The sequence below is a fragment of the Notothenia rossii genome (assembly GCF_949606895.1).
Source record: "Notothenia rossii genome assembly, chromosome: 2".
In the NCBI taxonomy this organism is placed as follows: Eukaryota; Metazoa; Chordata; class Actinopteri; order Perciformes; family Nototheniidae; genus Notothenia; species Notothenia rossii.
In genome coordinates this window covers 10161538-10177942 of record NC_136904.1, presented here as the reverse complement: position 1 = coordinate 10177942, position 16405 = coordinate 10161538, and the positions used below count along the sequence as shown (strand labels likewise).

At 42.5% G+C, this 16405-nt stretch overlaps 1 protein-coding gene across 1 annotated transcript in view; it reads right to left on the bottom strand.

Annotated features, from left to right (window-relative positions):
• cd276 (CD276 molecule) overlaps window positions 1-16405 on the bottom strand; it is a 68368-nt gene that overhangs the window by 13795 nt on the left and 38168 nt on the right. Inside the window, exons 5-6 of the mRNA XM_079663846.1 lie at window positions 10247-10384; window positions 6584-6625 (exon numbers count right to left, since the gene is read on the bottom strand). Coding sequence (XP_079519972.1) covers window positions 6584-6625; window positions 10247-10384 — 180 coding nt within the window. The remainder of the gene's footprint in view (window positions 1-6583; window positions 6626-10246; window positions 10385-16405) is intronic.

The window sequence follows — 16405 nt, the reverse complement described above, 5'->3', positions numbered from 1 at the left end:
TTGTGTATTGTCTTAAGGACCAGAGCATCATTACAGGCTTGGTGGTTGTTATTGCGTCCCCTCCTCCTTCAGCACCCCCCCCCCCCCTCCCCTCCTCCTCCTCTGCTCCATCTCTGTGCACCAACCTTGCCATGGCTAACAGGAAGCAGAGGGCACAGCGCTTTATTTAATTAGTCACAGCAGCTGAGTGCTCATGTGGAACCAAACAGGGGAGGCAGATTGGGGTAGTGAGATGGATAGGCACTCTCCCACCGGGCCTTGGCTGTGCTGTCAGAGGAGCGTAGATTACATGACAGAAGGGGGGATGAGGGGGGGGTTTGGGTGGCAGGAGGATGTAAATGGCGTCGGTACCGGGGGATTCATCCCAGGAAAAGGACTGCCTTCACTCCTAAAGTTCCCCTGTCCTCTCAGCAAAGCTCCTTTTTATACTGTTGTACACTGAGGGGGTTTGACTGCTTTTATTAACGGTGACAACACTCATTATTCCAAATGATTTAGAGGCTGTTATTTTTCCTACATTTGTTTTGACAATGATCAGGTGGGCTTTTCCTCCACGGGCCAGCAGGTAACCTTCCAGAGGTTGCAAAGTAGCTCAGTGCTGCAAGACTTTCAGGACTTCCTTCCTTGAACTAAAGACAAGTTTGTCAGCAACTTGGAATTTCATTTTTGAAATCTCATCATTCTCATCTATAGCAAGAAGGGAGAACAGCATCTACAGGAAACACCTCACATCTCACATCATTAGAAAGTTCTGGTTACGTGAAGCCTACATGTTTGTTTATAACTTGTGCAATTTATAATTTCCATTGTTAACGAACAAATGGTCTTGGCTTTCAACACCAACACAGCATCTTTCGGGGTTCGACACAGAAAGAACACAGTAGCAAACAAGCAGTTGACTGTATGGTGCTGAACCAGCAGGCAACATGAGTGCAGTGCTTGAGTAATGTGTGCACAACTACTAAGCAATGGTGTGCTTGGAGCTCTTTTAATTAGTGCTCTTGAAGTTATCCGGTGACCCACATCTAATAATGAAGGCAACATGAATGTTCTATTTACATATCTTTAGTTGGTAATGTGTGACCGTTGGGAGTGCCCAGTGGCTGAGTGTGTGCTGCCAGTGAAAAGGGAGAGCATGTCAAGCCGAGCCGCCTGGGGGCTGCTTTCCAAGGCCCTATCAATTCAAACTAGCAATGCGGAGTGGTATGTTAGTGACCTGCAGGTCTGTCGAACTGGGTTATGTAAAGAATACGGTTTGCAACTTTTTAATAAGCCTTGGTTTGTTAATGCCATGTGTCGAAGAAGTTTTTGTGTGCCATTATAACTCCTGAGGTGTTTCCCTGAGGCCCAGCGAACATGTCGAGCGCATTTCTTCCACATCTGCAAAGCCAATTTAAAAAGATATCGGAAATATTTTATTGTTTACATCATCGTTTTTTTGCAAGCAATCGTCTTCTTTACTGCATTTGCTGGAATCTTGCTGAATTTGTTGGTACGTTACAGCCACGAAATGCTAGTGAATACGTTTTGAAACCACAAAAAACAGGGCCTGATGGAAAAATTATTGCTCTAAGGTGCCTTTGAAGAAATTGGAAATCATTAAAAGATCTAAAGAAAAAACATATTTTAAGAAACCAAATGTATTACATTCATTTCTCCAGTCGTTGTTGGCTGCTTGCAATTATCCAATTTCCTTTTTCCAATTCTTATGGTTAAATGGACATAAAGGATAAGAAATTGCCTAACTATAGTCAAATTAACTCTTTAATGGATAATATTCCACGAGACAGCAATTGAAGCATACAGAAATATTTAAACATCTTAAATGAAGCAGTAAAGATTCTACACTTAGATTGCCATGACAGACACAGGGTGAATTTGTTCCTCACGCATTAGGGAGCTGTATTTTCATTGCTATGTGAATAACTCAATAGACAAGATAGAGGGGGGATATAATAAGCGCAGAGGTGACTTTGACTGGTACAGCTGTCCTTGTTTCTGTCTGTCTGCTCGAGAGTCACCTTTACACAGTCTTAGCTAGCTGGCTTCTTAAAATCATTTACAGAGATGAGCTACTGGGCTTGAAGCTTTAATATGATTTGAGCAACTTTCAGTGGTGGCCTTGGCGTGAAGGAACCAGAATGTGGTAAAGGGACGGGCGTCCTTGTGCATTCAAGCTTTATAAAGCCCACTCTTCCCTAACTTCCCACCTTCACGGGACCTTGGCTCGGTTAAGAAGGGTTAATACAACCGTTTTTGGCATGGAGCTCCCTTTTCAAAGGGCGTGTCAAATTGTTCTTTCCGACAATTCTTTGTCTATAAAAGAACTGGGTCACCGACTAACACTCTTCCAGGGATGGTTGCTAAGGCCTGACTCCTTGGAGTCCAGGATTTAGGGAGAGACAGGGGCTGCTGCACAAAAACTAAAGCCAGCTTCTGACAGGAGGAGCTGCACTTGCGTGACTGCAGCCCCCTCTAAACAGCACATCATGCTCAGATTACTGAACACACATTTCAGGGAAGAGGTGGGGAGGTGAGGGAGGAAACCAGCACTGTACTGCACATCTGTGTGGATGTAGATTAGTGTGTAACATTGCTTCTCTATCAGCAAGTGGTGTGTGCATCCCTTAGCATTTGTGTGGACCTGTGAGTGAGTGTGAAGGGGATGCTCTTGGCTTTGGCACCTGCATATAAATCCAGAATTTGAGCTCCAGTGTTTGTTAAACATTATTTGCCTCTGCTGTAAAGGCAACAAAGGGATCCTACCCCATTGCAACTGAAAGCGCCCAGGTCCCTAGTTATCACTGGTTATTGTTAGAATCAGGCTGGCTTTGAAAGGGGAGGCGCGCTCTCCTTTGGACAGCTCATTAAGATAACACACAAACGTGGCTCCCCATCATCCTGGGTTTATTAAAGTGGGGCTCATTTCAGCTCCTTTGTCTCATGCAGGAACCTCTGCCTTTGTCAGCGCAATTGGAGCCAGATGGCAAAACAAAGCTTCCTGTCTGGAGTGCTTACATAGTGATCTCAGAAGGCACAGCCATTAGCTTGATTTTACCAGTTCACCGCCCACAACGTCCACCTGGATCAACCAGGTGCATGACGAGAGGCGGCAAGAGCGAGGGGGGGGCTGTAAGTTTCTGTCTTGTCGCTGGAGTACAGGCGTACACAAGTCTCCAGGCTCAGTCCTTTGCCCTTTCCCTTCAGCTAAATCTGAACTATTTATGCCTCATTACCACTGCAGAGTTCGTTTTAACTCACTTATGGTACCAGGTACTGTTCAGTTTCCTCTGAAGTTAGTTCCCCCTCGGTGTAGGCAGTGGTTTAATCTAACCATCATAGTATGTAGTGACATCATATTTAACTCAACACTTTCTGTATCCTTGTATCCACGACAGAGAGGTCGAGAATGTACAGGATTTGGTTAGATGCCTTTTTAAATAGCAATAATTGTGGTTGTATTTGGCGGTAGCTTGGCTATGTAAAGATGGCTGGTTAGTGCAGTGCGCTCCGTGTTTAACTAGTGAACTAGGGCTGCTCAATTAATCGTATTTTAATCGTATTTTAATCGTATTTTAAATCGCGATTACGATTATGGCTTGCAACGATGACGGACGGAAACAACGTAATCTAAATAAAACGATAATTATTTTATTATTACTTTTTATTTTTTTTGTGGTTTTTCAGTTGAATTATATTTAAAGTTCAGGGTAATCAACTGTTAAAAACATACTGTTCAAATGTTTTTTCTCCAATAAATGGATGTTTTCAAAGTCAATGAATAAATCACATTTAATAATCGCAATTACAATTATTGACCCAAATAAGAGATTATGATTTTTGCCATAATCGAGCAGCCCTAGTCTGTAGGTCAGTCCTCATTTCCCCCGTAGATTAATATAATGCAAGCTAGACAGTTAATACAAATATAAAAAAGACTTGTAAACCACCGTATTCTCAGGCTAACATGATGTAGCTTGGCTATCTAAAGATGGCTGGTTAGTGCAGTGCGTTCCGTGTTTAACTAGTGAACATTTTCTCAGAAGGATCATCTGCAGTTTTTTTAATTCTATGAAACCAGGTATATCGACACCTTTTGCTAATTGAAAACCCCAAAAAAGGATAGTTCCAAGTGAGTCCAGTTTAGTAGAGCCAGGCCTCACAATGCAGTGTTAATGCACCATAAGTCTAACTAGTTGTGGGATGGCTGACCACGCTTCAGGCTGCACAGATCTTTCTGAAACATTCATGAGAGAGGCATTAGAGAGTGAAAGTCATTGTCCCCCTTCACTCAGAGACTCTCCTTCACCTCTCAGCTTATTAAAATCACATGGTATTAACTTTGCCGTTCACAGAAAGGCTAAATAATTCAATCAGACTAAAGAAGGAGTCAAATGAATAACTCTAATGACATTAACGCTTGAGGGAGAACTGCTCAGGACTGTGAGGGTAGCCACTGAGGCTGGGCCGGCAAAAGAAGCTTGCTCTGCTTGCTAATGGGGAAATTAATTCTGGACTCATAAGGTCACAGTAAGCAAAATATCAAATTACTCTCATCACAAAAAAAAGAAGCACACACAGAATTATTTTGTCCTGCTTCGCTAGTGTTATGAAAAGCAAAAGACGAGTTCTGAGTAAAACCTATAATCCTTTTCAAATCTGAACTTAAATCAATTTCTTCAAATAGGTGAAATATACTGAATAGGTATAAAAGGAATAGTTTGACATTAAGAAATATGCTCATTTGCCAAGCCTTAGATGAAAAGTTTAATACCACTATTTTGCCTGTCATGTAGACATGAGCTCTACACTCCGCAACTACAGCTGCACTTTGTGTTCGAAGCATATTAGCAAATGTGTTCGTGCTAACATGCTACACTAAGTTGACAATCATGCTTACCATTGTTGCTATGAGCATGTCAGCATGTGTATCTAGCCCAAAGCAAAAAGTAAAGCTGTTTACCGTTTTCTTTGAAACATTAAACTTTCTAAATATCATAATATTAGCATTGTCATTGTTAGCATATCGATATTACCATTTAGCTGGAAGCACAAATTTACTTAATGCAGTCTAAAAGGGAAAACAGCATGGCTGTCGACTCTTAATCTTGTTCATTTGTATTACCTGGTTTAATGCAGGACTTTGTGGAATGTATTTTTACCAAGGGGCAAAAAATAGATACGAAAAACATTTGAGAGTGATTCAAACTTGTTAGATTTGAAAGAAGAGTGACCTGTCAGAATCAGTGAAGCATTAAGCGGTGCAAGGGCTGTCACAGGTGATGTCTGTCCACTCTGCTGGATGATTCGTCATAAAAATGCAACGTGTTCAAAGTGACAATAATATGCATAACACATTTCAGCCTGGACTGGAGAGAAAAATCAATTTGGCTTGGAGAAAATGATCGTCTAAGTTCAGGACACGGCAGCACTATTGTTGGCATTCTGTGAAACTTGGAACTTGAGGAACTTGTTACCATTGAATTTATAGACGGATAGATTTCAGTGTTATAGCTATAGCTTTAGGGGAACGTATAATGTAAATGTAAAACAGCTTGTTGGCATCACTAAATTAGTGCGCCAGTCTTTCCCTCTCTGCCTCAAACACACAAACACACACTCACACACTCACTTGTGCCACTGGGTGAGTGTGTTGAATGGATTTGGTGCCTGGAGCATGTCTCATTTCTCACATGCACTCATGCTTCATCAGCATTCACTCACTCTTCAGTAAACAAACTTAACATTCAGTTACTTGTTCTGTTGGGTCCCTACCATCCTGCCACCTGGGCTCTTTAAAAAGAGGCTAAACTGTGGTTGATTTGATATTTGTTGTGACCTCAAAGCTTAGCTTTCAAAGTAGATGTAAAGAGTATAACCCAATTGTTTGAAAAATGTAGATTAAGATGTCAAAGAGATTTTGCACGTGTTAAACTAATTGCCCCGTGTACGGTCTGGTCTTCCCGCTTGATCCACCCTTCAGTGGATGAAATGCTCCGTTGCCTGTTCCTGACAGTGTTTACAGACCTGCATGGTTGAACCCTCCAAGTGGTGAATGCTAAATATTAAACACATTTCAACATCAGTTTCATCTAAAAGATTTGTAACTTTAACTGTGTTCAATGCTGTGGAATCGCATCGAACCAAATCAGAAAATAATCAAAAATAGGGTAAATTCTTGCCTGCATTCCAAGAAGGATATTTTAGATTAAGTTGTTATCCACAGAACCTCCTGGAAAACCACAAATGTAAAATGTTCTAGGGATCATTTATTATTATTTGTATTTATTTTAGAAATGTGATTGTAGGGTTTCAAACCGAATAGAATGATGGTAATATTAATATTTTTTTATATACAGTAGCTATTTTAAAGTATTGTGCCATAAGAAAAATATATATGTATGGAATATTATTAAATGGGTTAAATATGTCTCTTATACAGTAGAAGGGTTCATAACTGGATGTTCAGCTGTTTCCTGTCCAGCTTTTGTCACTAACTCCCCTCAGCAGTGCAAACTAAAACACAAAGCAGATCTCTGATGCATGCAGAGGCTGAGGCTTGACCAGGTGTGGATTTGCTGACCTGTCTTTGACTCCTCTTCTTCCAGTTCCTTGGCCTCTTCAGCTGTGGGGAGACAGAGGAGCCATTATCAGAGAGAGCCACAGTACAAAGGCAGGCACGCAATGCAGTCACTTCTTCACAAGCCTATGGTGAGCTGATCCCTCACAGCTCAGAGGACAAGCTGTGGTGAGAGAGCTATATGACCACGAAGCTCCGCACAATTCCCCCCCGCCGCATCAAAAACACACGCACATACTCACAGAGCCGTACCCACCCTTTAACCTCCCATCCAGCTCTTTTGCAAAGACAGTAATCACATTAGGCTTTAGCTGCTGGCTCTCTGAAAACCCACTGTCAACAGAGATAGGGCGGCAAACCAGTGATGGCTGTCACACTTACATACACACACATGGCATGCATCTAACACACACGGCTAAAAATAGATCAGAGTATCCGAGCGCCTGATATTAATTGTATGACACATATCACATCGATTGGGCTTGAAATTGAATACTTGGAGTGTGATACATACAAACTGGTTATTGAGCAAAATGAAATGTCAAGGCAGTACAAGTCATTTGTTTGTATTCCTATACGTTTGTCTTCCCTCTATTCAAACAGCCTCACATCACATTCTTTAGTTTGTCTTCTGTGTAATGTTGTATAATAATTAAATGAGATTCTGAGATGAGATTTTTTATATGTTTATTCACTACAGTGCCTTTATTCAAGTCTTAGCGTTGAATGGGGGAGACAGATGGCATGACACATGGCAAAGGGTCCCAGGCCAGATCCGAACCAGGGTCCTCCACACTGGGACCTAGCCCCTAAATGGGTCGACAGCTCTACAAACTGAGCTATTATATGGCAGCCCGAAATAGGATTCTTTTTATAAAAAGGTACAAAAACTGTATTATTTATTTAGTCAGAGTAAAATATAGCTTTGGGCATGTCTTCTAAAATGTTGTTTTGGTAGACAAGATGATATTTTGTTGCAAACTTAAAACAGAATGTCTACGATACCTGTGTGAGTTATCTTCTTAATAATGCACTTTGAGACTCAAATCCAGAAGAACACCTTGGAGAAAGCAACACACACCACTAGTTCACTTCTCCAGCACTGTGGTGTAACATTCATATAGATGTGTGAGCCTCTTAACCTTCACTGCTTCATTCAACACCTGCAAATCAACCGCGAGCCCCTCCACTGTGGCGGCAGTGGAACCACCTCGGGGGACGGGGCTTTGATAGGATAGTGAAGCTCATTTAAAAAGGCACCTTAAAGTACGGGTGAAGGCGAGGGCATCCACAGGTCAGGGAGTGAGAACTGCTTCCCTTGTACATTGAGAGTGTTAGCATTTTATGCCCCTGTTGGCTGCTTCCCAGATGTGTGGGGGTAAGGAGTAGAGCGGTTATGGCTTAAGCACAAAAGCTGGACAAACCACATAAAAGACGAGAGAGTCGGGGGAAAGGAAGCTACTCAGTGAAGCCAGAAGAGTGTTACTGTTTCTCATCATCCTCCCTTCTGCCTCTGTGTTTCCCCCACAGAGAAGTGGTGCAGCACGGCTGCTGCTGAATCTCTTTAAACACTGCTGTTACATCATGACTGTTACAAATGTAAGCAAAGGCAAATGTCCTCTCGGTAAACGTATAGTGCTATAAATACACTGATTAGTGAGACTAATTCATTCATTCTCGCACCCAAGAAACAGTGGAGCCGTATTCTCTTTAAAACCGTTATGCGGATCTGACGCTTAACGTCGCCGGAGTTTGTGCTGATTAGCATTTGATTCCTTTTCTCTCCCTGCGAATACCAACTCTTGATGACAAAAATGAAACTATTTAGCTCATTTGGCTAACTTGATAAGGAGTTGACTAATGTCTGCTTTTATGAACATTTGCTACATAGATGTGAGGTGAAAGAATCTACATGTGAGTTATTTAATGTGAGTCACATGCACACAAAGGTGAATTATCCAAGGCATTTGGTCTTTGGTAGAGCTGAGGCTTCACCCCCTTTGAAAATGTACACCAATGCGCTCAAACCCCCCCCCCCGAGGGGTACCACGGCTTCCCTCATGACTTTCATCCATCACCCAGGGGAGATCCGTCCCGTGTCACCTACCGATGAGCTCCGAGCGTAAGTCTGATTAAATCATATGCTTATCTAAATGTAAAATATGCTTCGGAGAAATGGAACAGCGGCACCGGATAGGTCACTGAAAGCACATCATATTAGATTCATAACCATTATGTGAAAAAGAACTGAAGCATGCTGGTGTTTAGATACAACACTGCCTCTGGAATTGAGCTTCCACAAGCCACTCGGCTCTGTTGCGATATTGGGTGCTCCACATACATTATGACAGGTAAGAAAAATGACTTACTCCCTTCTCCACTCTTACTGACCCTCACTACCCAGACACGGTTAAGAGAGAGTCAACTTCAATCTGACCATAGCCGGCAACGCCATTAAAAGATAAGACAACAACAATTAGGTTGCACTTCCCTGCTTCCTGTCCTCCCCTCAGCTCTGGATATGTGCTTAACAATCCTATTTTAAGCCCTGCCCCATCTGTATTCATACAGTATCATTGTATCAGAAGAGTCTGCATGGTGTGTGAATAAATCGACGTTCCCACTCTTCAGTTTCGTGCTTGGAAAAGACCAAACACTGCAGAACAATTGCCTGCAGGGTAGAGAATAAGACTTAACATTTCAACAAGGCGGACAGTGGTTGACCACATAATCAATCCCGCCTTCGGAGCAGGCAGAAATCGTAGCTCCCACACACTGAATAAAAGGGCCCAACAACCCTAGGAGCCTATTGACCCGTGGGAGGAACTGCATTACATTTCTCTCTTTCCATTTCATTTGATTTCATATGTTTCACGGAGCTATTTACTCTTTCCTCTGAGTCTGTGTCACTTCCATATTTATTTTAGACCTCTGGGCCCTGGTGCAGACACTGGCTGACCTTTATTTAAATGTCTCCTCCACTATGAGCGGATCTCATTACAGCAGAGCTGGTGGCTCTGCACAATCTATCTCATTTCAAAACTTTTTCTCTTTGCACTTGCGGCGATCCTCAGCCATTCTGCACCGCTAATTACTGGACCCGAGTAATGATGTCCCTTCCTGCTGAAGATATGTGTCCCACCATCCGAGATCCTGCCTCTGCACATTAAGCAGAACTCCCTCTGGATCCCCAAAGTTCCTTGAGCAGTTAACATCTCATCACTGCTTGCTGCTGCTATCTCTCTCACCGCTCTTCTTGTGCCTCCCACATCATCAAGGCAACATGTCGCAATTATGGATATCAATTACTGACCCACTATGTGCTTAGAGGAGTCATTCTGCATTTATTAGAGGCCCTGCAAAGGGTTGAAGGGGCCAGAGTGCTTGATAGGTTAGCATCCATTATTCAGCAAGCCCTTGAACTGTGTATGTGGGCTATCACTGTCCAAAAACGAATCAAGAAATATGTTATTATTTTGTACAAATAGCTGCAACGTTCTGAGATTTTATATTGCCATTAATGAAAGCCAAAAAACATGGTTTTATCTCATTTTAAGGATTAAACATGGCTTTTCAAGTCATCACCAATGACTTGTGAGAATATACTCCGGTGCTGAATGTGCAGAGCCTCCCTCCCCTCCCCCCTCTCTCTTTCTCTCCCTGTACCTTCTCTCCTGGCCTCCTCGCAGCTCTCCTTGATCTTCCTGCTGCAGACAGCAGCCAGGGCGATCAGCAGCACCAGCAGACAGACGGCCAGGCCAATAGTGACCCACAGAGCCACCGGGGGGAACGCCATGTTCTGACCTGAAGCAAAGGGCAGAGAGAGGGGAGGGCAGAAAGGGGACAGCCTCGTTATTCACTCTTGCAGAGTTAAAAATCGGAGCACAACTGTCACTCATGTGTCCATCACTATTATTTGACCATTTCGATTTTTTTGGCAGCACGTGGACAGTTTTTGAAATGCACCTGAATCTATCTTTTCTGTACATACGGTCACAATGTCTTTTTTTTTTTAAACAAACAACATCTATTGCACATTGGTCCGTCCTGGGAGACAGGACTCCGAGATTTGTACTTGTACGCCTCAAGGGTCTAAGGACATAGGGTGTAAAGCCCCTTAAGACAAATGTTAAGTGTGTGATATAGGATTATATAAATACAACTCGATTTGATTACCATAAAAGAACAAGAGTTATCAATACTGCAGAACAGGAAGTGAAATATGGTTCCAACGTCATCATCGCAAGGCTCTTCATATTGTCTCTGTATAACTTTTGACTCAGAAATAGAGGGATATTTAGAGAAATTAGTCTGAACCATTAGTCAATGTGAGCAGAGTATGAACTGCTTTACTAGTGTCCAATTAAGACACTTGACTCATTCAATTGAGTCCAGATGGCAGATAGCTATGCAGGCACATAAGACCATGTTGTCATTTCACTCATAGAGCATTGGCACAGCATTAAGAGGATGTTGGCGCTAACTATCCCACCCCCTTGCCTTCTGCTACACATTACTCAGATGTTCTGATGCGTTTGATTTCATATTCTATAACTTCTTAATGTCTAAGAATTCAGTGCATTTCAAATAGAGGCAAATTGAAAAACTTGCACGCCACAAATTTCTGTGTAACTTTTTGATGATCTTTTTTTACACTCAAATAACTTTGAAGACAATTAAACATCAAAGTGAGTTCCAGTATGTTGGCAAACTGCAAATTGATGAGAAGGAATACAAACTGGTCAGCAGGACGAAACACAGCCAAATTTCCCTGGGGTTTTCAAACCGAACAGAGGGAGAAGAAAAGAAAACAGCCGAGCCGCTAAATACTGTAGCTGCGAGCCTGGCTTCAGCACAAACAGGCCTCCCTCAGAGAGTGCCCGCTCTGGGAAGATAATAATAATAAAAAAAGACTGAAAAATGACTGCTATTGGAAAGAGGAAATGACGGAGCATCTGGAAAGACTTGGCTTCAGCTATGCAGAAAGGCTATCATGCAGCCTAGCCAAGATGGAGGGCAAATAAAGGCGTGATTTTGGAGGAGATTCTCAGATTAAAATCCAGTCCATCTGATGCCCAGAAGCAAATATACCTGTTTCTCCTCTCTGAAATAACCCAATAAATATTTGATTTATTGCCATTTCATTTTGTACAGACATTAGAGGTCCCTAGAACATGACACCGAATAACTTTAATGATCATCTGACATTTTCCTAGCCCTAACGTGAGCTTAATAACGGTTGTTGTGAGTGAAATGTCACAACAGCTATTGGATGGATTGCTAGAAATCCTATGAAAACAGACATTAATATCCCCTCTGGATAAATTATAACTTTCGTGATCCCTTTAACCTTTCATAAAGTGTCATCCTCATGTCAAAGTTTTAATTTGTCCAGTTAATTGGTTCGTCAACTTCAAAACATCCCCATCAGCCTCAGCTGTACTTCATGTTCAGTGCTAATGTTCTAATGCTAGCATGCTGATGAAGCTTAACTAAGATGGTTACCAAAGTAAAGATTACCCCTGCTTAACATCATCATGTTAGCTTGACGCCATTAGTATTTAGCCCAAAGCACCACTGTTTCTAAGTACCCTCCTACAGAGCTGCTAGCGTGCATGCAGATTAGTCGTGTTAATACTACTTCTTGGTTATATGGCAGTATCTGAAAAATGCCTTCAATATAACATAGAGGCAGTTGTCACGTCAACAGATACTCATGTTTATTACATGTTATATATTTCAATTTTAAGGTCAACATAGTCTGCTTGAACATATATATCTATTTAAAGAGTCTCTCAATACACAAGGCACTATAAAGACACTCCGGTGCTGCTACTGTGCAGCGGAATAAACAACCAAATGTCACAGAGAAAGGATAACATCTGGAAAGTCAATCTTGTCATTTTGATGAAGCTGTGTATGCCTCCCCAGGCCGGTCATGACTGATGATACCGTGGCTCGCTGTCCACCGAGCCCTTCACTCTGTTATATTTAAAGAATGACCATCGGAGAGCCACTTCTTACACACAGCGAAACCACAAAACATGTATGAAAGCGGAATAATCATACACAAGCCGTTCACGTCTTGGAAGTCACAACAGTAACAAATGTGTCTAGCTCTTTGTGACGAGGGAAGAAGACGCCATGCATGCTCTTTGTTTCCATTGTCTTTCTCATTCTCTTTTCATTCTCACACCTTCCCACCACACTCTCCCTCCCTCAAGGCAGGCTGATAAAGACAAATGCCATAGTCGGCTATCATTGCTACGCCGGGACCCAGAGGGCTGCAGGATCATATTTTTCTTTTTCTCTTGTTTGATGATGTGATTTTGTTTTCTTCAGAAATAGATTTGTCTCTAATGGCTCTGTTTACCTATCCTCTCTTCCCCCCTTCCCCTATTCCCCCGGTGCAAGGGGTGAGGATGGAGTGCTTTTGGCTGCAGTGTCACATTACTATATGGTCCTTCGACTACAGCGCTGCACCGATAGGGGAAACTTCCCTTCACACACGTTTCCTCCATACTGTCTAATGTGTGGCACAAATTAGAATGCACATCAAAACAAGTGGAAAGTGTGTTTATAACTGACACGATAGAGAATGAAACAAGACAATTATAATTACCAATTTAAATGCCACACACTCACCCAGTTTCCTGTCTGTATTTACTTCTTTTCACTTCTGCTGATGTCAACACTCAATGCTAATTGACAAGTAAACATAAAAAGAGATAGGGGCTAAAGTATGTAGCCTGTGAATACAATTACACTCTAGATTTATTACATATTTTCATTTTGTTCTCATATAATTTACTCCCACATGAAGACTTGATGCATTTCTGGACATTTCAGCACATTTAACCTGCGTGCAGCATTTATTACTTTGGCTTTTATTAGATTCCGTATGTTGGATGCGTGTCAGTAAAACTGCACATGTTAACGTTGGCATTGTAGCACTGTCTGTGAGGCATGCAGTGGTTAAAGTGTGTTGCCACCATTTTCCATTATCCTTACCTATCATCTTTTTGTGACATCACAAATCTAAGTATAATTTAGTCCTATAACATGCCCAAATAATACATATAGAGGTCATATCTGAGAGATTTGGTAGGTGGACACAATTACAGGAACACCTGCCCAATCAATATAAGGCATATCCAATATAGTAGCCTACTTAAAATGTTCAGGTTTTATTGAAACTATGTCTGCGAGGCATTGAGTCGACACTATTACAGATTTAGAGGCTATAAAGTGTTGCTGTGGTATTATGTTCTTTTATGTTGTACATATAATGTGATGTGTTATTTTGTCCATCCCTTGCAGCTTTTTGTTGTTGTTGAACTCTATCAAACTTCTATTAAAAAAATGATATAGAATAAAAAGATACAACGGGTAGCTAGAAATGCACCTTCAATCCATGTTAGCAAAATGCATTACAGGTTATATTGACCACACCTGGCGCATCCGCCACTAATAGCTACTTTTTATAGGTGGTACTTCGCCGTAGGTTTTTCGTGTGTCATAATGTAGGAGGCCACAGCGGACTGCTATGGTAAAAATAGATATTTAATGGGGGCAGGCAAGAGTATGATAAAACACCACCTCCATATGGAGCCTGTAACACAGGGCACATCACTGGTGAGAAATGAGGCTCCCTTATTCTCTGGAAGACACTATAGGGGCCTAGCGAGGGGCCAGCTTTGGTATTGTTTGGGCTTCAGTGAATGTGAGAGCCAGGATTTGCAGGCAGTTTTACAAGCCTGAGTGTTTTCTCTCCGGCACCTTTGGTGGAATAAAGTGCTCCTAAGACTCCCTTGCCTGTCATCTTGGTTCTGCAACGTGGAGACGATGGAGATCAAAGCTGCCTTCTCTTCAACTGTCAGCCCAGTTTTACCTGCTGAGAAGAAACCTAGCCTCTTAAGCTGTGACCAAAGGAGAATAATGTCCCTTGACAGAAAGATGGCTTCAGGCTAAAAAGAGCCTCAAGGCTCATTGTAGACAAGCTGGAGGGATGAGGGGGAAGAGAGGAAAAGTCAATTAGGTTTTTCTTTCATTGTCAAGATCAACAACCTGACCTTATCCTGCCTGGTTGTAAAGAGAGAGGAAGGGAGAAGGGGGCCCTGTGAAGGAGCAGTGCTGATCAGAGAAGAGTGTCACAGACCAGGGGCTAGCCCAGGGGTTGATCTGTGGCAGTGCCCGTCCAGCTGGAGGGCCTTTACAGCCCCGGAGACCAGAGAGGAGAAGCCAGGCCCGTGACTGGGAATAGGCTTATATATCTCTCTAACAATGGGTCACATGGCTGAGATAAAGACATTCATTCAGACAATACAGTAAGGCAGGGAAGAAGTGAATGAGATATAAAACTCAGCGAGACAAAACAGGAGCTCACGCTTAAATTACATTCACCCAACACTGGCGAGGTGATTGATGCATGCTACCTCCGCGAGTGAAAGCAGGCTCGCCGACGTCGGTGATTTAAACTTCTTTATTCAGTGTCTGTGTAGCAGCGCCGATCTCACAGGAAAGAGATTGGCAGAAACAATAACAACGTGCTAATGGAAAGAAGATGGCCTCGGTGTCAGAGGACGTGGATTAGTCAGAATGAAAAACATGAGCATGAATATTAGGGTTACATTGAACAAATGACTCTCAACGCTTCAGTTTCAATTACCAGCCTTTTTTATCTACCTCAGAGGTGTCCATCAAAACCTCTGAACCCTTCCCTTTCCACCCCAGCATGGAAAGCTTGTGACCACACAGGCACACCAGCTGTTCATGCAGGGTTTCTAGGAAACACATCTCCTCTCGGGGAGAGGATAAGAAGCTCACTTGTAGAGGGAAAACTTGGCAAACAGAGATGGATGGTGAAAGAGTTTTGTCCTGTCAGCATCTTTGCTCTGAGGCTTCTCTCCTCTTTTTTTGCATTTCAATAAATTGCTTTTCAGCGAGATGCTACCTCACTGTCTTATTGTCATGCAGGGAGGCGATGCGCTCGTCTCCTGGACGACCCAGCTGCCACTTACTTACACAATTTGTCTGACATTATTGCCCTTCCCTTGACGCCATGGGCTTGTGGCATACACGAGTGTATGATGTGCAGACGTGCACATTAAAACAGAGTAATGGCTCTGCATTTATAGGAATAAAGTTTCTAACAGCCCTCTTTTTTCTCAGCAGGAGAACTATAAAAGCCATCTGGTGGTGGTGAGGGACATGGTGAAGGGTGAACAGGAGAGTAAGGTGAATGAGTTAGTGAGGGAGGGAAGGTTAGAGGGAGGGGGTCCATGCAGCCCGACAAGGTGGAATAAAACCAGCAAGTGAATATGTTTCAGGTTGTGGGTTCAAAAGCGAGCAGACATGGAGCTGGTAACTAGGTGAATGCTGGACTGAGCTGTAATCACCATGAGGTTTTGTGTTATTAGACCTCTCTCCACCTATAAGCTGTCTCTCAGACATGGCAGGCTGACACTGACCTTTCTTCAGGAGTAAGTTGGCTCAAAGTCCAAAGACACTATGGTGAGGCGCTATGGATTCAGAATGAAGGGTTGGTTTTTTAGGTCAGACTTTATCAGATTTATCCTTAAGTGAATATTTGCTGCCACCCAACGTGGACACACACTCCCTAGAGAGGCTACATTAAGAGAAGCAGACTAAATGAGCTTAAGTTACTGAGGTATGGTCAATGCACCATATGGATCCCAATCATTGTGGCTCGCTCCAACAAAAGAAAGTAGAGCTGATATTAGGGCTGCTCGATTATGGCAAAAAATCATAATCTCGATTATTTGGGTCAATAATTGTAATTGCGATTATTAAATGCGATTATTC